Raw genomic sequence first — 20,388 nt, 5'->3', positions numbered from 1 at the left:
CATTAGTGTGCAAAAAGTATGGCAGTGGGCTCACACAACCTTGGGGGCTCCAGTGCTGAGGATGAGACATGTTTGCAAAGAAGCTGAAAAACCAATGATAGAGAAATGGGTGAAGTTCCAGATCCTCCAACTTGGTGGTGAGTTTGAAAGTAGTAAAAGTGTTCAGTTCTGAAACGTAGTAAACAAACAGCACTTTCACATAATTGACGTAATGGTCTCATGTGTGGTGTAATGGTGTCATGTGTAGCACAGTTGGAGTGGCAACTGTAATAGGTCCGGGTACTAAAGAGTTGATGAAGAGGTTTCCGACTGTGAGTCTAGTTCCCTTCAGTTTTTTGCTAATCAGAATCAGTAACAGAAAGAGATTTATTGCCAAGTAGGTTTGCACTTACAAAGAATTTGTTTTGGTGACAGAAGCTTCCAGTTGCACATTTTTTAAAAGTGAAATGAAAAAAAAAAAGCTAAATAAATTAAAGAAAGTTAAACGTATTGCACTTTTTTATAAAGAAAATAAATAAAGAGTATTATTGCACAAAACAGTACAGATTTAAACCAGTAAAAGTAGTATTGCACATATGTTTTATTTTATTGCACAATGGAGAGAGCATTTAAATGTTCATGAGGTAGATTGCCTGGGGGAAGAAACTTTTCTTGTCCCTGGCTGTCTTGGTACTTGGTGCTCTGTAGCCTCAGCCAAACAACAAAAGAGTTAGGGAGTGCAGGGGGTTTTCTCCTGAAATACACAACCATCTCCATTGTTTTGAGTATGTTATGGTCCAGGTTGTTATGACTGGACCAGCCATTCAGCTACAGTACATCGCTTCTGTCTGCAGACTCATTACCGTCATCAATTAGGCTGATGACTGTAGTGTTGTCTGCAAACTTCAAAAGCTTGAAAGAGGGGTTTGTAGAGGTGCAGGGAGAGGAGCAATGGGGAGAGAACACATCCCTGGGGGGCACCAGTGCTGATTATACGGTTGTTTAACATGAATTTACCCATTCTCACTAACTGTTGCCTATCTGCCAGAAAGCTGGTGATCTACTGACAGGTAGAGCTAGGAGGAGAGAGCAGGGTTAGTTTGGTCTGAAAGGGAGTTGGGATGATGGTGTTGAAGGCTGAACTTAAGTCCCCAAACACGATCCTCACATAAGTCCTTAGTTTGTCCAGATGTTGCAGGAGGAAGTGCAGTCATATGTTCACCGCATCGTCCACAGACCTGTTTGCTCGGTAAGCAAACTGCAGGGGGTCCAGCAAGGGTCCAGTGATGTCTTTCCGATAAGCCAAATAACACCAGTTTATCAAATGTCTTCATGACCACAGATGTTAGGGCAATATGTCTGTAGTCGTTAAGTCCGGTGATTTTTGGTTTCTTCAAGATAGGGATGATGGCGGAACATTTAAAGCAGGCAGGCACTTCACACAGTTCCAGTGATCTGTTAAAGATCTGTGAAAAGATAGAGGCCAGCTGGTCTGCACAGGTTTTTAGACAGGCTGGTGAAACTCAGTCTGGTCCTGGTGCTTTCCTTCTTATCCATGATTCTAGTAGCAAGCCCTGTGTTTGTATGCTTCTGATTGGTAAATGTTTTGGTGGTGTTTTTGCATTATATACCTTCCTGGCAAATCCAACAACTGCTTGTTGACATACAGTATGGACATTAACAATATCAGAGCCTGAAAATGTCCCATTCTTCATAATTCAAAGCATTTTGCAGCCTTTATTTATTTCTTGTCATGATGATGATGGCGGCATAGTCTGATTTCCCAAACAATTGATAAGCCTGTGCCCTGAAGCAATTTTCAGTGTAGTGTAGCAGTGGTCCAGGATACATTTGACTCTGGTGGGGCAGGTGATGTGTTGATGTATATTTGGTCTTGTTAAAATCCCCTGCCACAATGACCACATTGTCCCAGTGATGTGTCTAATAAAAAGTGAAAGCATCATGTAGCTCACATAAAGCAGTGTCTATGTTTACCTAAAGCTGACTATGTGCAGAGAGTTCCAGAGAAAGGTAGAAAGAGTGACATTTGATGGTCAGGAGCTCCAGGTTGGTGTACAGGAGCATGTTAGAAGAACATTGCTCACATTGTTGCACCCGCTTTTGTTTACCATTATACAGACTCCACTTTCCATGATATGCTGAGTCTTTAATTCTGTTCATGTCACTGAGTTGTGCCATGTCTCTGTGAAGCAAACTTAATCCTAGTCTATAGGTTGGTAATGTTCAGAAATTTCCCACTGTGGGACTATTAATGGTTATTTATAATTATATTATTTATATTGTAAATCTTATTTTCAGGTTGTTCTCCAGAGATAGGCTAGAAGGATGCTTGACAGGAGAGCATGTTGTGCATTTACCCTCAGCCTGTTCCTAACACTGTCACATTTTCCTTGAGGCAGCAGATACAGTTAGATCTATTCAAGACATCCTAAAGGCAGTGTAGGAGCATAGTAAACAGTGGGTGTGATGACTGCTTATTTAAGACCATTGGTGCATTTTTGTCTTTGTAATCAACCACCATCTCACACAGGCAACTACAGAAATACATAGAGAGATCATAATAATAGAGTAGTGTGAGAGAACCTGGAAGTGTTAAAACAGTTTGATTGAAACACCTTTGTACTATTTGTAAATAGAAATTACTGGATTCTCATGAGGGTTTCATATACTATTATGTGTAGGTGAATAACTTTAGAGCTACAAGGTACAGTTAATTATCCAAGACTACCTTAGATTTATAAAATTTGTAGAACAGATTTATCTAGGTTAGCCATATAATGACTTATACTTTGTCATTCTGTCTATATTCATTCTTAACTTAAGAGAGAAACTCTGCCTATATTGTGAAAAGACATAGAAGGGACTGCTTCATAAGCAGTCTTAAGTAGTCAAGCTACTTCCCTTGACATGAAATTATAAGAGAACTGGGTGTGTTTAAGATTTCAGTTTAGAGGCAATATATATCCACAATTTCCCCAATCGTATTCCATTAAATTGTTTGTGATGTAATTTATCCTAAGGATTCTGATTAATTAATAACAAAATATTTAATAAATATTGACGTATGAATTGTTTTTTATTAAATATTTTATTATCATGCAGGTAGTTTGCTTGAAAGAGGCAGATGTAGAGGACGAGGGTATGGAGAAGGATAATCCGCTGTGGCAACCCCTGATGGGAGAAGCCGAAAGAAGAAGAAGACTTTGAAGGTTTTTTTCCAATAATTCAATCCATTTATCACAGACAGCTTATGTATTGAATATTGTAATGTATTCTGCCTGCATTCCTCAAAATAATATATATAAAAATAATTGGAAATAAGTATAAAAAAGGAACTAGTAGTGTATGTGTATTTTTATTTAACTACCCAAAATAGACCTGATATTTAAATAATTATGGCAGTGTCAAAGTTAATGTGAATGTGGTATAAAACAGACCTGCAGCATTCCTTCCTGTCAGTCCAAGCACTTAAAGCTGATGTACCAAGTGTTTAAATGTGTGTGTGTGTGTGTGTGTGTGTGTGTGTGTGTGTGTGTGTGTGTGTGTGTGTGTGTGTGTGTGTGTGTGCGCACATGCTCTCTGGGTATACTCATAGGACGTGTGTGACCTCATAAGATTGAAGTGGTAGAGGCTATAAATTAGATCTCAGCTCTTCACCAGTTCTTAGTGCAATAAAGTACAGCAATTGCACCTGCTATTGTGTGAGTTTTCCCAATGTTTACCATAGACTTTAAATTTTTCTAATTTTTCTACCAGTTCAATGTGTTTTTGTATACTGCAAAAGTGTGGGAAGTCTTGATCTTTGTTTTTCTTTAGGTTTACTAACAAAGCACAGGAATTTTCATAATCTTTTGTATCCAGTAAGACATCAGTAATCAGTAAGTATATTTCTGTTCAAATTAAAAACTGTATTTTCAAAGGCCAGTGCCTTATAATTTTTTATACACTGTTACCGAATCGACTTTTTTAATTTTTTTTTTTAAGAATAACAATGGTGGATGTTGAGACTTCAGTGTTTGGGATAGCAGCCCCTTACTTGCGGAAGTCTGAAAGGGAACGCTTAGAGGCACAGACTCGTATTTTTGACATGAAGAAAGAATGTTTTGTGCCTGATCCCGTGGAAGAGTTTGTTAAGGCCACAGTTTCCAGTCGTGAAGGAGATAAAGTGACTGTAGAGACTGAATCAGGAAAGGTCAGTTTAAAAACAGTCATTTTAAATATATATATTACATTAATACTAGTTGCTTTAAAATCTCTAATAATTATACATAAATGAAGGCTTATGAATTTTTTAACTGCATTACAAAAAAACAAATCTTTTAATTTTAACCTTATTATTATAATATCTTATTAAGTTGAAAAGTCATGTATTGGCATCTAGTAAAACTTGAAGTTATGTTTTATCTAAACTACATCTTGCACTCCTCATAGGTATGATTTGGAGTATTTTGGAATAGAAAATAAATATAAATGCTTAAATGTAATTCATATTGCAATAGCGATTTTATATCCCAGATACAGTGTAAACAAACAAAAAAAAAGAAATAAAAAAGAATGACATTCTTACATGCCCAAAAAACCATCATTAAAAAATGATTGGCACTACTTTATTGCTAAGATGTTTACAGAATTTCAAAGATGGCAGTTTCTATAAAGCATATGTCATATATTGACAAGAAATATATTTTAAAATAGTAATATTCTGAACTCTATATTGTTTTTTAGACATTGACTTTCAAGGAAAGTCAGATTTTGCAACAGAATCCTCCAAAGTTTGACAAAATTGAAGACATGGCCATGCTGACTTTCCTGCATGAACCAGCTGTGCTATATAATCTCAAAGAGCGTTATGCAGCATGGATGATCTATGTAAGTACATGAAGGTGTTTCAAACTAAATTAAAACGTGTTCATTATTATTTGAAATAACAAGCAAAATGCATATCTGTTTTTTTCTCAAAGACATATTCAGGACTGTTCTGTGTCACTGTCAACCCCTACAAGTGGCTGCCAGTGTATAATCAGGAAGTGGTTATAGCTTACAGGGGCAAGAAAAGGAGTGAAGCACCTCCGCATATTTTCTCCATTTCTGATAATGCTTATCAGTATATGTTGGCAGGTATTTGATAAACATATAATAGTAATTTCAACGCACCAATAAATAATACTACTAGGTTATTATTAACAATAATATGACTTAATTTAATTTCTAAACAAATGCCTTTTAAGAAATCATACCTTTTTCAAGGATTATTAATATTTGGGGGGTTTATTATAAAAGAATCCTTGATTCTTTAAAAGAATATAAAATGAACTGTCAGGAAATGGTTGATTTTTGCAAATATTGTATATAATGTGATTTTTGCAGAGTGTGTTCTGTTTGTTTCTTTCTATACATAGACCGTGAAAACCAGTCACTCCTGATCACGTAAGTTACTAATAAACCATGGTTTTATTCAATCATATATTTTCTCCAAAAAATGGGGCCTTTATGTCTGAAGATAATTGAGGTTTCTCCACAAATTTGAGAACCCAAGCTATTAATTTTTACAGTCCTTTCTGAAAGTACTGGAACACTTTTAAGAAGCTTTTATTGCCATTTGTACAATATATTGCTGACCTAGTAAACAGTAAAAAGAGCCAAAGTTCCTCCAGAATCCTGGTGCTACATTGAACAACATAGAGATACAACACACAACATAAAGCTACATAACAGAACACAGAGTTAAAGGCTAAAGTAAGTGTCTTTGCCACAAAAAGTGCATTGTGTGCAACCTAGTGCAAAAAGTGCAGACAAAAACAGACAGACAACACAAGACAGTGTGAGACAGATACACAAAACACTAAATAGTGCCGACCAGTAAACCTATTGTATACTCTAATTATACAGTAATGTGCAAAAAGAGGACTATAAAGGGCTATAAACAAAAAGGACTATAAACAAGAGAGTATATGTAAACATAAACAAAATGCAGTGCAAAAACAGCAGTAGCAGCAGTCGAGAGGTGTTAAAAAAGCATGTAAACCGTATAATATGATTCAAAATAAATAATAAATGGTGGTGGAATAAATTGAGTGAATTAAGATGCATAATGAGATAATCAAAAGATATATATGAGACAATAGATTAGACCAAGGTAAACCACAGAAAACAAATTAAACATGTGACTTTTCTTCCTTTAGTCTCACAGGGCACACCAGGGCAGCAAAGAAACACCTGCCAGTGTTAATATACTGTACCTTGAAAATACTGTACCTTAATATACTGTACCTTGAATTCTACCTTACTATATATATATATATATATATATATATATATATATATATATATATATATATATATATATATATATATATATATATACAGTGGAACCCGGTTATGTCGCCAGGGGGTCGCCAAAAAGCATCGAGATAACAGATGATCGAGATAAACGAAAATCTAAATGGCGGCAATATATTAACGTGCTTGAAATTTTTTTATGTACATGATGTGCGTTAATAAATGTGTATGCACGTGTTTTTGGAGGGTTTTTTAGACAACAGCGTTACCGCGATTTGTTTGATGAAGGCATGCTATAAAAATGTACATACAGTACATGTTTGTTAACTGTCAGGAATCCACCTGCCACGCCCCCTTCGGCGCCCCCTTCGGCGTGGCAGGTGCTTTCTTGGCCGCTTTCTCTGAAGCTCCCGGCTTCAATCTCGCACATATGGTGCTCGTTTATCATCATCACCAGCTCCTATTTAAACTTCCACACTTTCACGGTCCATTATTGTTGCTATATGTTGGTTCACGGCGGTCGTTGTTATCGCTCATGCGTATCCCGGTACGTGCCTTTCCACCGGCACTCCTACCAAGCGCGGCTTTCACCTCCCGTTCATCGCATAACATTTAACAGCAAAAGGCATATGTGCACTAACTAACAGCAGAGATTCATCAGTATACAATACATACAACATTGTATTGGCTTGATTTTCCGCCACTTTCGCGAGTTCTTCTGCGGCTGCACAGCGCCGATCGACATAACTGACGTTAAATGGCAAATTTTTTCCCCCTTGTGCTCGAGATATTAGGGTTCGGCAACATAAAAAAGTCGACATAACCGATAAAAAAATGCTAAGACAAAGCGAGAATTTGGCGGTTCCACTTCAAAAACGTCGACTTAATAGGGTTGTCGAGGTAACCAAGGTCGAGATAAGTGGGTTCCACTGTATATAAAATGCCATATGTATGTGTTTTATGTAGTGGAGAATCCGGTGCTGGGAAAACTGTAAACACCAAAAGAGTCATTCAATACTTTGCCAGTATTGCAGCAAGTGGGCCAAAGAAGGACTCATCTAGTCAAAACAAGGTTCCCATTTGTATAAATATATCCCTAAAATATATAATATGGAATCATTATGTATGTACTGTGTGTGTGTGTGTGTGTGTGTGTGTGTGCGCATGCGTGTGCGTGTTCATCTAAAAATGAATGAACTTCTGTCTTCCAGGGGACTCTGGAGGATCAAATCATCCAGGCAAACCCTGCATTGGAGGCCTTTGGCAATGCCAAGACTATAAGAAATGACAATTCTTCAAGATTTGTAGGGATTTTTTTATTACTACACTTTTATTAGTATACCAGCTTTCCTCTTTTGAGTGAAATTATTTGATTTTTGCTGTACTAATTTTTTTTTCAGGGCAAATTCATCAGAATTCACTTCGATACAAGAGGGAAATTGGCATCAGCTGACATTGAAACTTGTATGTTATTCCTCACTTCTAAAACTGTAAAAATGGCAAAGTCACTAATTTCAATAATCAGTTGCTCCAGTAGTTTACATGTATGTTTAGTTTATTTTATATCACAACATCTTTTTTTGCTATATCAAATTCATCACTGTATTTGCAAACCATACTTTGCATCACAGATTTATTTTATCTGATATAAACATTTTTGTATAAAATGCCACTTATTTCACTCTCATCTTTAATAAGATCTGCTGGAGAAATCTCGTGTGACTTTTCAGCTCAAGGCAGAGAGGGATTATCACATATTCTATCAAATCTTGTCAAACAAGAAACCAGAAATACTTGGTTAGTATAATAAATGAAGGAAATCCATAAAGATTAAATAAAGTTCTGGTTTAAATGGCATAATATTTTTCTTTCCTACAGAGATGCTATTGGTGACACCAAACCCTTATGACTATGCATTCATCTCTCAGGGAGAAACCACAGTTCCTTCTATTGATGATGCTGAAGAGTTAATGGCAACTGATGTAAGTCTCTATGTTCAAGCTGTTTGTTTTCAGTTAGCTAGCAGTTAGATCTCCAATTCTGGTCCACTTCACTCTGTTTTTCTGATACATAGTTCTCATATAATTTATTATTATTATTATTATTATTATTATTATTATTATTATTATTATTATTATTATTATTATTATTGTGCTAGGTCACGTATATTGAAATCTTGACGTGAAATCTTAACAGACTACGTTATTACATGTTGACAAATATATTTAATTCTTTATATTTAACAAGGTCACTTTTAAAGTTAACAGAGTGCCAGATTTAAACCTTAGTTTGGCTAATGTGGGATGTTCAAAATTCACATGCGTGTGGTTGTTCAGGTGTCCACAAATATTTAGCAGTATAGCTATAGTCTCAAGTTTCATAAAGAAATTTAGTAAAACAGTATGTTTTTAGTGGACTTTATTTTGTAATGATCATAAAGCAGATGAATTGAAAGTACTCTGAATAAATGTAAAACAAATCTGCTTTATTTAAGCACTGCATTTTAAAACAAGAGATACTTTATTACATAAATTGCTTTCATTATTGACATAAATTATTATGTCAATAATGAAAGCAATTTATGTAATAAAGTATTATGTATTATGTATTATGTATATTAATTACATTAATTATGTATATGAATTACATAATCGATATACAGTTTTTCTCAGTTGCTTTGGAGCATTTTTCAAATCAGAAATGAAATTCTTGTTCAACCTCCACATCATTTAGTCCACTTTTGCTCATCTTAAAAACATTTCTTGTTGCTTTGATCAAATTGAAAATGCTTTTGTAAATTAATTTAATAGATTGTATACAATTATTGTCTGCTGTTTCCTACATTATCAGTTGTTTATGTCATGTTGATCAAAATATATTATACTAGTTTCATATATATATATATATATATATATATATATATATATATATATATATATATATATATATATATATCAAATATTTGTTTTATATTATACCAAGTGTCTGTCATCTAAAATGTCATTAAACTTTTTTTTTTTGTTAATTTGAATTGAATTGATGAATTATACAGATAATCTTCAATTATCTTTAATGTTACTAATCAAGGAGTTCTCTAAAACAGGTCAATCTTGTGAACCTTCATTTGGCAACAGAGCAAAACACAGAATTACAATTTTTAAAAATAGATGAACAACCAAGAAACGAACAGACACTATTACAGTACAGTAAAGGTGTGAATCCTGTCCGGTCTCTTGCAATCAATATAAATCAAATATGCAATCAAATAAATCAATTTGTGCTGCTGAAATGTATAGATGTTAAAGAGAAGAAATTCAACTTTTGTGCACTTTCAATCACTGTAATACAAACCATAGTTTATATCAAATACTGAACCTGTGCAGCGTCATACTGACAACACGACTAAACACATTGATGATTTTGTTTGTGAACAATGACAAAGGGACTTTTCATTCTGATGGCAATGAGATGTTTAATACTTACTTTTGGGACACGAACTAAGGATTTTGAAAAAGGAACAGGCTTTGGCAAAAAACCTATTGTATTGTGCTGTTTGTACAAATTGTTTTGAGAATGCACTTACTGGTTTGCAAACACTAAGGTCATTCTAGAAATGCTGCAAAGCAACTGATAAAAACTGTAACTGAGACATTGGTTTTAAGAATTATTATCTTAAATAATTTTAATGTTACTCTGGTTATAAACTTTGCCTTTAATTTACATTGTTCCATTTACAGAATGCTTTTGATGTACTTGGTTTCACACAAGAAGAAAAAAACTCTGTGTACAAGCTTACAGGAGCCATTATGCACTATGGTAACATGAAATTCAAGCAAAAGCAGCGTGAGGAGCAGGCAGAAGCTGATGGAACTGAGGGTATGTATTATTCATAATTTTGAAACAAAAATTATTATTGATCTACAGTGCTGTCAAAGTGAAATTACACCTTATTTTAATTTTATGGTTTTATGTATCAGAACATAATAGAAACATCATCTAGTCCTTAGACTAAAATTATATAAATACAACTTCAAACTAGCTCAATTCCATTCAAAAATGTTTATTTGTATAGGGCTTTTAACAATGAACATTGTCTCAAAGCAGCTTTACACAGATAATGTGGTGATAAAAATTAATTAGATATTTTTAGTAAGTGCAAGTTTGTCTCTGATGAGCAAGCCAGGGCTTTGGCAAGGAAAAACTCCTCGAGATGGCATAAGGAATAAACCTTGAGAGTAACCAGAATCAAGAGGGAACCCATCTACATTAAGTATACCTTATGATTTGCAAGCCTGTTTTTTTTTTAGCCATTCTGTTGTAGATTTGCTGGTGTGCTTGGGATCATTGTCCTTTTCCATGACCCAATTTTGACCAAGCTTTATCTGTTGGACAGATGGCTTCACATTTGACTAAAATACTGCCCAATGTACTTGAAACTTGGTATGTGCTGTTTGTGCTGGCATTGCTGTGCATTATGTCTAAACAGATCCACTTTGGTCTTATCTGTCCTAAAGACGTTGTTCTATAATTATTGTGGTTTGTTCAAATGCAACTTTTAAACCTAAGCCATGCTGCAATCTTGTCTCTGAGAGATGAGACTTTAATTCAAACAATCCATACTTTTTCAGTCTTTTTCTAATTGTACCAAAATGAACTTTAACATTTGACATGCTAACTAAGGCCTTTAGAATCTGAGATTTTTTTTGCTTTATTGTGTATTTTGCATTTTTACTGAACATTGCATAGTCTAACCTTGGGGTGAATTTGCCAGTACATCCACTCCTGAGATGATTGGTAACTGTTTTAAATGTTTTCCACTTGTGGAAATTAATAGCAGCATGTAGCTGCTACTTGGCCTCTTAAATCCATTGTATGCAGTCAAATGCATTTTTTCTACATGGTTTCTTCATTTCATCTTATTTTTTGTAAAATAAATAATGGCACTGTGCAAAATGTCATGGGTTGTTAATCTGGGGTAGTATTTACCTCATTTTAAGACGATAAGGACTGTATCATTTTTAAAACCATATAAATCAAAGAGGAGATGAGGATAGATAGATAGATAGATAGATAGATAGATAGATAGATAGATAGATAGATAGATAGATAGATAGATAGATAGATAGATAGATAGATAGATAGATAGATAGATAGATAGTTAATGTAAACATATGTACAGTAAATAAATATAAAGTCTATGGCAGTGAAGAGATGTGTAGACACTGTTGAAAAGAAGTTAATACGGTAGTTATGTCTATGGCAGTAAAAATCATTTTTGCATGACTGTAAAACTTTTTTTTGTTTTTAGATGCAGACAAAGTTGCTTACCTTATGGGCCTGAACTCTGCAGACCTTATAAAAGGTTTGTGCCACCCACGAGTTAAAGTAGGCAATGAGTGGGTGACCAAAGGGCAAAATGTCCAACAGGTAAGCACATTGTTATATTATACCTTCGACAATACACAAAAATGCATATTTTTTTATGCTTAAGTTTTCAATTAATTATGATGGTTTTTACAGGTAAACTATGCCGTTGGTGCTCTGTCCAAAGCAGTATATGAGAAAATGTTCCTCTGGATGGTGGTCAGAATCAATCAGTCTCTGGAAACAAAGCAGCCACGCCAGTATTTCATTGGTGTATTGGACATTGCTGGTTTTGAGATTTTTGAAGTGAGTGCATGAATATCAGAAACATACGTACAGTATCCTCTTAGAACAGTTATTATATAAGGTGTAATATTTTGTGTAATTTAAACATGTTAATATTACTATTAACCATCAAGCATCTCACAAAATTGAGTAAACCCCTTGCATTTCAGCAACCATTTTAGTATATCTTCTCAAGGGACAATACTAGAAGACTAAAGGAAACTTATACATATATTTGAGTACTCAATGTGCAGCTTGTATAGCAGTACAGATTTACTGTCCTCTGAAAATAACTCAACATACAACCAATATTGTCAATATAGCTGGCAAGAAAAGTCTGTACACCCTAAGAGAACATGACAAAACTGTGTCCAAAGTGTCAATATTTTGTGTGAGCACCATTGTTATCTAGCACTTCCTTAATACTCGTGGGCATGGAATTCACCACAGTTGCACAGGTTGTTTCTGGGATCCTCTGCCACTCCTCCATAATGGCATCACTGAGCTGCTGGATGTTAGACATATGGCACTTCTCCAACTTCCACTTGAGGATGCCCAAGAGGTGCTCAATAGTGTTTAGGTCTGGAGACATACTTGACCACTCCATCACAATCACCTTCAGTTTCCTCAGCAAGGCAGTTGTCATCTTTATTATGTTGGAAAACTGCTATTCAACCTAGTTTCTGAACGGAGGGCATCATGTTCTGCTTCAGAATGTCACACAAGCCCCCCTTAATTAACTGCAGCTCCATAGTACCAGCAGCACTCATGCAGCCCCAGGCCATGATGCTACTATCAACAAGCTTGACTGTAGGCGAGACACAATTTTCTTGGTACTGCTCGCCAGGGTGTCACCACACATGCTGGAGATGCTGAGCCAAACGAGTTTATCGTAGTCTCATCAGACCACAGGACATGGTTCCAGTAATTCATGCTCTTGGACAGGTTGTCTTCAGCTAACTGCGCTTTCTTGTGAGCTAGCTTCAGAAGAAGCTTGCTTCTTAGGCGTATGGTCTGAGCACTGACAAGCAGACCATCTGCTTCTGTAACCTCTAAAGCAATGCTGGCAACACTCATACATCTGTTTTCTGAAGTCAGCTTCTGCAGCTGATGCATATCATGAGAACTCAACTTCTTTGATCGACCCTTTGATCAAATCCTTTGCCATGAGGTGCCATGTTGAACATTTAGTGCTCAGTATGAGAGAATTGTACTCAAAGCACCAAATTTTAACTGCTCCAATACAAGATAAACAAATAGGTATGGTCCTGTCAAGCAGACAAAAACATGAACATGATGAATAGGACATGTGGCTTTGCATGATTAAAAGACATACAGCCATTATCACTTAGGGTGTACTCACATTTGTTGCCAGCTTTATTGACAATAATGCCTGTATGTTGAGTTAATAATGGTTGTATGTTGAGTTTTACTATACTTTTGTTTACTATACTATTTCTGTAAGTTTTTCAAAACATGAATGCACACTAATATTTTAATCATATATTTACAGTATAACACATTTGAGCAACTCTGCATTAATTTTACAAATGAGAAACTGCAGCAGTTTTTCAACCATCACATGTTTGTGCTGGAACAAGAAGAGTATAAGAAAGAAGGAATAGAGTGGACATTCATTGACTTTGGCATGGACTTACAAGCCTGCATTGATTTGATTGAGAAGGTGGGTTATTCATAATTAATTTGGTTTTAAACATTAGTTTAATACATAATAAATAGGTCAAATGTAGGTCAAATTTAAATCATCTCTACTTCATAGAGATATAACCATTAATATTTACTCACTGCTAATGTAAATAATTATTTTTGTTTTGTTTTAGCCCATGGGTATCATGTCTATCCTTGAAGAGGAATGCATGTTTCCCAAAGCCACAGATGTCACCTTTAAAACAAAGCTTTATGACAACCATTTGGGTAAATCAAGTAACTTCCAGAAGCCAAGGATTGTAAAGGGGAAGCCAGAGGCTCACTTTGCACTTGTTCATTATGCTGGCACTGTGGACTACAACATCAACAACTGGCTTATTAAGAACAAGGATCCACTAAATGAAACTGTAGTAGGACTCCTCCAAAAATCTTCACTGAAACTTCTGTCTATCCTGTTTGCAAACTATGCTGGGGTAGACTTAGGTAAGTGGTTTACTCAGAGGAGATGAGAATTAACTGGACATCTTTAGCACATGTACATGTATGCTGACAGCTTCCAAAAACATTACAAAGTAAACTGTCTATCCAACAACCATATTTCCCTTTTTTGCCTTTGGAATGCAATATGGTATTTTCAACTTAGCAGCTACAATAAATTTTTTTAAATATATATCTTATGAGTACTTTTATAGTAATAAATATTACTACTATTTTTATAATTAAGCTGCTGGTGTTCTCAACAGATAAAGTACTATGACCATATTTGCTCTGCTCAAGTGCTGAATGCAGTGTCACTTTGTGTTTTGCATATTTTAACAATAGGCTAGCTTTTTTATTGCTAGCAATAAACAAATACCACTTACAGAAGCATCACATTTTATAAAAGAGCCTGCTTTCTAAGTACTACCTTCTATCACTCTAAGGCATCGGGAAGGCCAGGTCATAAAATGAAGCAACTCTCTATCTCTTCATGCTACCAAGTGTTAGACAAAAACAATCAGCCCTGTAATTTTTCTATAAAAACTTTCTTTCGGCTTCTCCCATTAGGGGTTGCTACAGCGGATCATCCGTATTCGTGTTCCGCATGTTCGATTTGGCACATGTTTTTACGCTGAATGCCCTTCCTAATGCAACCCTTCCCATTTATCCGGGCTTGGGACCGGCACTAACAGTGCACTGGTTTGTGCAACCCTAATGTCTGGGTTCAGTTCCCTGACCGTGTAGTAAAAGTGTAGTGGAGATGAATAGAGTTTCTGATAGGGTGATGAATGTGCAGCTGGAAGTTGAAGGGGTAATGATAAATGTCATCAGTCCCTATTCTCCACAAGTGGGTTGTAAGGTAGAGGAGTAAGAAAAATTCTGGAGTGAGTTAGATGAAGTGGTAGAGAGTGTACCTAGGAATAAAAGTTTGCTGATTGGGGCAGACTTCAATGGCCATGTAGGTGAAGGGAACAGAGGTGATGAGGAGGTGATGGGTAGGTATGGTTTTAAGGAAAGGAATGTAGAAGGGCATAAGAGCGGAGGAAGTTGGTGAACACAGGTGGACTATATTTTGTGCAGAAGATGCAACCTGAAAGAGATTGTAGACTGTAAGGTGTAGCTAGACAGCATTGGAAAGTGCAGAAAAGCATAAGGAGAAAGAGGTTGGCAAAACAGAACTGGGATCGGCAGAGAGATGAAAAAAGTAGGCAGGGTTACAACAAAATGCAGCAGCAGGTGAAGAGGGAAGTGGCAAAGGAAAAGGCATATATTGGGCTGTATGAGAAGTTGGACACAAAAGTAGGAGAAAATGATTTATATCGATAGGCCAGGTAGAGGGACCGAGCTGGGAAGAATGTGCTACAAGTTAGAGCAATAAAGGATGAAGATGAAAGTGTGTTGCCTATTGAAGAGAGTGTGTTGAAAAGGTGGAGATAGTTTTTTTAACAGCTGATGAACAAGGAAAATGAGAGAGAGAGAAGGTTGGATGATGTGGAAATAGTGAAGCAGAAAGTGGATAGGATTAGTAAGGAGGATTAGTAAGTGAAAGCAGCGATTAAGACAATGTAGAGTGTAAAGTCGGTTGGATCAGATGACATACCAGTAAAAGTGTGGAGATGTTTAGAAGAGATGGCAGTGGAGTTTTTAGCCATATTGTTTGACAAGATTCTGGAAGGTGAGAGGAAGCCTGAGGAACGGAGAAGGAGTGTGCTGGTATGAATTTTTAAGAATAAGGGAGATGTGCAGACCCGCAGTAACTACAGGGAAATAAGATTGATCAGTCACACCATGAGTTTAATCGAAAGAGTAGTGGAAGCCAGGCTGAGAGAAGAGGTGACAATGTGTGAGCAACAGTATGGTTTCATGCCGAGGAGGAGCACTACATACGCAATATTTGTGAATGAATTTGAGAATGTTGATAAAGAAGTATAAAGAAGGCTAGAAGGGGTTGCATTGTGTGATTGTGGATTTAGAGAAAGCATACGACAGGGTGCCAGGAGAGGAGTTGTAGTATTGTATGAGGAAGTCAGGTGTAAGTAGAAGTAGAAGTATGTGTGGGTGGTGCAGGACATGTACGAGGACAGTGTGACCGTAGTTAAGGGTGCAGTAGGAACGACGGACTGGTTCAAGGTGGAATTTTGACTGCATCAAGGATCAGCTCTGAGCCCTTTGCTGTTTGCAGTGGTGAAGGACAAGTTGACGGACGAGGTTAGACAGGAGTCTCCATGGACTATGATGTTTGCAGATGATATTGTGATTTGTGGTGAGAGTAGAGAGCATGGTTAAAAAAACCTGGAGAGCAGGAGGTACACGCTGGAAAGAAGGGGAATAAAAGTCATTAGGAGTAAGACAGAGTACATGTGTGTGTGAACGAGAGAGAAGGCAGTGGAGTGTTGCGGTTGCAGGGAGAAAAGGTGGTGAAGGTGGATGAGTTTAGGTACCTGACAGATTGTCCATTTGCAAACAGCCTTTCTCATTATAAAATTGTTAAGAGATAGCCCTTTTATCCTTTTCATGGAGCTAATTACTTTTTATATGCATCTAAAATATGATTAAGCAATCAAATAAATTCTTTTAAGAATCAAAACAGAAGAATAATCTGAAAACATTTACAAAAATTAGAAAGTATAATGACTTCTGGTAGCAAATTGGGTGGTTTTTGGAGTTGTAACATCTATGGCAGACATCTACAGTGCTGCTTATTTGGAACTCGTTACCTATAAAGTTATGTTACCTATATAGTTGAAAAAGGCATATAGAAGTACTAAATAGCATTCACACAATGCAAATTGTGTGCTGTAATGCTCACTGGCACTAAAAAATAATGCTAATATATTTCAGCAACTGATTCAGGCAAAAAAGAAAAGAAGAAGAAAGGATCTTCTTTCCAGACAGTGTCAGCACTTCACAGGGTATGTCCACAGGGAATAATTGTCTTGACCAATTTTTGTTTCTAGTACTATACCTATTAACTACTTATTAATATTGCTGACTTTCAGGAAAACCTTAATAAGCTAATGACAAACTTGCGCTCAACTCATCCACACTTTGTACGCTGCATCATTCCCAATGAGACCAAGACTCCTGGTGCAATGGACAATCCCCTTGTTATGCACCAGCTTCGATGCAATGGTGTGCTGGAAGGTATCAGGATCTGCAGAAAGGGTTTCCCCAACAGAATCCTTTATGGTGATTTCAAACAGAGGTACTAAAATGTAACATAAATAGCATAATCAGAAAAAAAAACTATATAAAAACTTGCATTTGTAATATATATGGCCAATTTTATATGTAATATTTTAGATACCGCATTCTTAACCCATCTGCAATCCCAGAGGGACAATTCATTGACAGCAAAAAAGGGGCTGAAAAACTGCTGGCTTCACTTGACATAGATATCCAACAGTACAAATTTGGGCACACTAAGGTAAAGGTTTGTGTAATTTATATCTTCTTTTAAAACTCTTCAATAGAAATGACATTAAATATTATATTTCAGGTGTTTTTCAAAGCTGGCCTGTTAGGTCAATTGGAGGAAATGCGAGATGAGAGGCTATCTAAAATATTAACAGGAATCCAAGCCAGGTCACGTGGGCTTCTTTCAAGAATTGAGTATCAGAAGATGGTGGAACGCAGGTATGTCTGTCAAAACCTTTTTTTTTTTTTTTCTTTTTTTTTACTAATTCCTCTGTTAATAATTTTTTTTCACCTCAAAGGGATGCCTTGCTTGTTATCCAGTGGAATGTGCGTGCATTCATGGGTGTTAAAAACTGGCCATGGATGAAGCTATATTTCAAGATTAAACCATTATTAAGGTCTGCCGAAGCAGAGAAAGAAATGGCCAACATGAAAGAGGAATTCCTAAAACTCAAAGAGGCTTATGCCAAGTCGGAATCTCGAAGAAAAGAGCTTGAGGAAAAAATGGTCTCACTTCTCCAAGAGAAGAATGATCTACAGCTTCAAGTGCAGGCGGTAAGGATAAAATTGACCTTGAAATGGTTTAAACCTCAATTATTCCAAATTATTTAGGTAAACTATGAACACATTTTATTGGCCTAATGTACATAGGAGCAAGACAATCTTTGTGATGCTGAGGAAAGATGTGAAGGACTAATTAAAAACAAGATCCAAATGGAAGCCAATGTCAAAGAGCTGAATGAAAGACTGGAGGATGAGGAAGAGATGAATGCAGAGCTAACAGCTAAAAAAAGAAAGCTGGAGGATGAGTGCTCTGAGCTCAAGAAAGACATTGATGATCTGGAGTTGACTCTGGCTAAAGTGGAAAAGGAGAAGCATGCAACAGAGAATAAGGTCTCATACATCAAGCTTCACAGTAAAACAATATAGAAAACTTTAAGGCAATTTTTTTAAATTCTGCTATCTTATAGGTGAAGAATCTGACTGAAGAAATGGCAGCTCTGGATGAAATCATAGCCAAATTAACCAAGGAGAAGAAAGCCCTGCAGGAGGCTCATCAGCAAGCATTGGATGACTTACAGAGTGAGGAGGACAAAGTCAACACCCTCACCAAAATCAAAGTCAAACTAGAGCAGCAAGTTGATGATGTAAGTGAATAACACTTAATTAGCAAATATATGTTTTTCTGAATATTAATTTTAATTCTTGTATTTCATCAGTTAGAGGGATCTCTAGAGCAAGAAAAGAAGGTTCGTATGGATCTTGAAAGGGCAAAGAGAAAGCTGGAGGGTGACTTAAAGTTGGCCCAAGAAAGCATAATGGACCTGGAAAATGACAAACAACAACTAGAGGAACGCCTTAAGAAGTAAAAAAAAAAAAAAAAAAAAAGAGAAACATTTTAAACACTACATATTATGTGTGTATGTGTACTGATAGTATGTAATTTACTTTGCCTTTTTTTTTAGGAAAGATTTTGAAATCAGCCAGCTGAATAGTAAACTTGAAGATGAGCAAGTCATCATTGTGCAACTCCAAAAGAAAATTAAGGAGTTGCAGGTATTTAATTGTCTTGTAGTTATAATGTATAATGTACAAAATGAAGAACCCTGTGTAAGTCCTGTTTGTTTTAGGCTCGAGTAGAAGAACTGGAAGAAGAGCTTGAGGCCGAACGAGCTGCTAGAGCCAAGGTGGAGAAACAGAGATCAGACCTGGCGAGAGAACTTGAAGAAATAAGTGAGAGATTAGAAGAGGCTGGAGGAGCTACTGCGACTCAGATTGAAATGAACAAAAAAAGGGAGGCAGAGTTTCAAAAACTGCGCAGAGATCTTGAAGAGGCAACTCTGCACCATGAAGCCACAGCTGCAACACTTAGAAAGAAACAAGCTGATAGTGTGGCTGAACTGGGTGAGCAGATAGATAACCTGCAGAGGATCAAACAAAAATTAGAGAAAGAAAAAAGTGAGCTGAAACTGGAGCTGGATGATGTGGTTTCCAGCATGGAACAGACTGTAAAGTCAAAAGTAAGTTTTTAGAATAATTTAAAATATACAATTCCTAATAATACATATAAACTGTATATACATTTCTAATAATACATATATTAGGTAAATCATCCTTACTGACACCCAATTGTGTAATGAATATTGTTAATTTACTGGCCGGGGTTTAAGACAATACTATACAGTACTGGAAAATAAATATTACAATATAGGTGGATTCTTGCAAGTAGTTTAACTTTTGATATTTATTGTTTTTAAGAGACATGTGAACATTCCTTTTGTTTATATGTAAGATAGTAGGTAGATCAACAGTATAAAAATTTACTTGAATCAAACAAATATCTAAATGTACAGATGTGAAACATTTAGCTGAAATACTTCCATACTGCCATACCTCTTCGCTGGAGAGAAAGGGAATGAAAGTCAATAGGAGTAAGACAGAGTACATGTGTGTGAATAAAATAGAGGGCAGTAGAGTGGTGCAGTTGCAGGGAGAGGAGGTGGAGAAGGTGGAGGAGTTTAGGTACCTGGGGTCAACAGTGCAAAGTAATGAAGAGTGTGTTAGAGAAGTGAAAAAAGACGTGCAGGCAGGGTGGAGTGGGTGGAGAAGAGTGGCAGAAGTGATTTGTGATAGAAGGGTATCTGTGAAAGTAAAAAGGAAAGTTTACAGGACTGTGGTGAGACCTGCGATGTTGTATGGTTTAAAAAACAGTGTTATTGACTAAAAGATAGGAGGTGGAGCTGGAGATAGCAAAGCTGAAGTTTTTGAGGTTTTCGTTGGGAGTGATGAGGATGGACAGGATTAGAAATTAGTTTATTAGAAGGACAGCGCATGTAAGATGTTTTGGAGACAAAGTGAGGGAGGCGCGATTGAGATGGTTTGGACATATGCAGG

At 36.3% G+C, this 20,388-nt stretch overlaps 1 protein-coding gene and 2 long non-coding RNA genes across 4 annotated transcripts in view; 2 read left to right on the top strand and 1 right to left on the bottom strand.

Annotated features, from left to right (window-relative positions):
- Positions 1–20,388, top strand: part of LOC310717781 — a 296,978-nt gene that overhangs the window by 102,683 nt on the left and 173,907 nt on the right. The gene's annotated exons all lie outside the window — the stretch shown is intronic.
- Positions 1–20,388, top strand: part of LOC310717454 (myosin-7-like) — a 66,176-nt gene that overhangs the window by 40,015 nt on the left and 5,773 nt on the right. Inside the window, exons 1-26 of one of the 2 annotated variants that reach the window (XM_083525472.1) lie at positions 3,578–3,701; positions 3,817–3,878; positions 3,985–4,192; positions 4,726–4,869; positions 4,962–5,118; positions 5,400–5,427; positions 7,246–7,351; positions 7,491–7,583; positions 7,680–7,743; positions 7,978–8,076; positions 8,158–8,261; positions 10,017–10,155; positions 11,588–11,706; positions 11,800–11,949; positions 13,442–13,612; positions 13,770–14,079; positions 16,918–16,988; positions 17,076–17,281; positions 17,380–17,503; positions 17,576–17,712; positions 17,793–18,048; positions 18,145–18,387; positions 18,465–18,641; positions 18,714–18,859; positions 18,960–19,050; positions 19,125–19,514. In XM_083525472.1, coding sequence (XP_083381598.1) covers positions 3,992–4,192; positions 4,726–4,869; positions 4,962–5,118; positions 5,400–5,427; positions 7,246–7,351; positions 7,491–7,583; positions 7,680–7,743; positions 7,978–8,076; positions 8,158–8,261; positions 10,017–10,155; positions 11,588–11,706; positions 11,800–11,949; positions 13,442–13,612; positions 13,770–14,079; positions 16,918–16,988; positions 17,076–17,281; positions 17,380–17,503; positions 17,576–17,712; positions 17,793–18,048; positions 18,145–18,387; positions 18,465–18,641; positions 18,714–18,859; positions 18,960–19,050; positions 19,125–19,514 — 3,726 coding nt within the window. In that variant the 5' untranslated portion in view covers positions 3,578–3,701; positions 3,817–3,878; positions 3,985–3,991. Of the gene's footprint in view, positions 1–3,577; positions 3,702–3,816; positions 3,879–3,984; positions 4,193–4,725; positions 4,870–4,961; positions 5,119–5,399; positions 5,428–7,245; positions 7,352–7,490; positions 7,584–7,679; positions 7,744–7,977; positions 8,077–8,157; positions 8,262–10,016; positions 10,156–11,587; positions 11,707–11,799; positions 11,950–13,441; positions 13,613–13,769; positions 14,080–16,917; positions 16,989–17,075; positions 17,282–17,379; positions 17,504–17,575; positions 17,713–17,792; positions 18,049–18,144; positions 18,388–18,464; positions 18,642–18,713; positions 18,860–18,959; positions 19,051–19,124; positions 19,515–20,388 lie in introns of those variants that run through there. The other variant, XM_083525471.1, reaches the window with a different exon arrangement.
- LOC310717826 lies at positions 5,374–6,320 on the bottom strand. The gene is made up of 2 exons (XR_014530954.1): positions 6,271–6,320; positions 5,374–6,239 (listed from the first exon to the last, which is right to left on the bottom strand). It is a non-coding gene; the product is annotated as an uncharacterized lncRNA (long non-coding RNA).

The sequence above is a fragment of the Silurus aristotelis genome, assembly GCF_946808225.1.
Source record: "Silurus aristotelis genome assembly, chromosome: 22".
NCBI lineage: Eukaryota > Metazoa > Chordata > Actinopteri > Siluriformes > Siluridae > Silurus > Silurus aristotelis.
The sequence above is the reverse complement of the archived record's forward strand: the minus strand, read 5'-3'. Positions and strand labels throughout refer to the sequence as shown.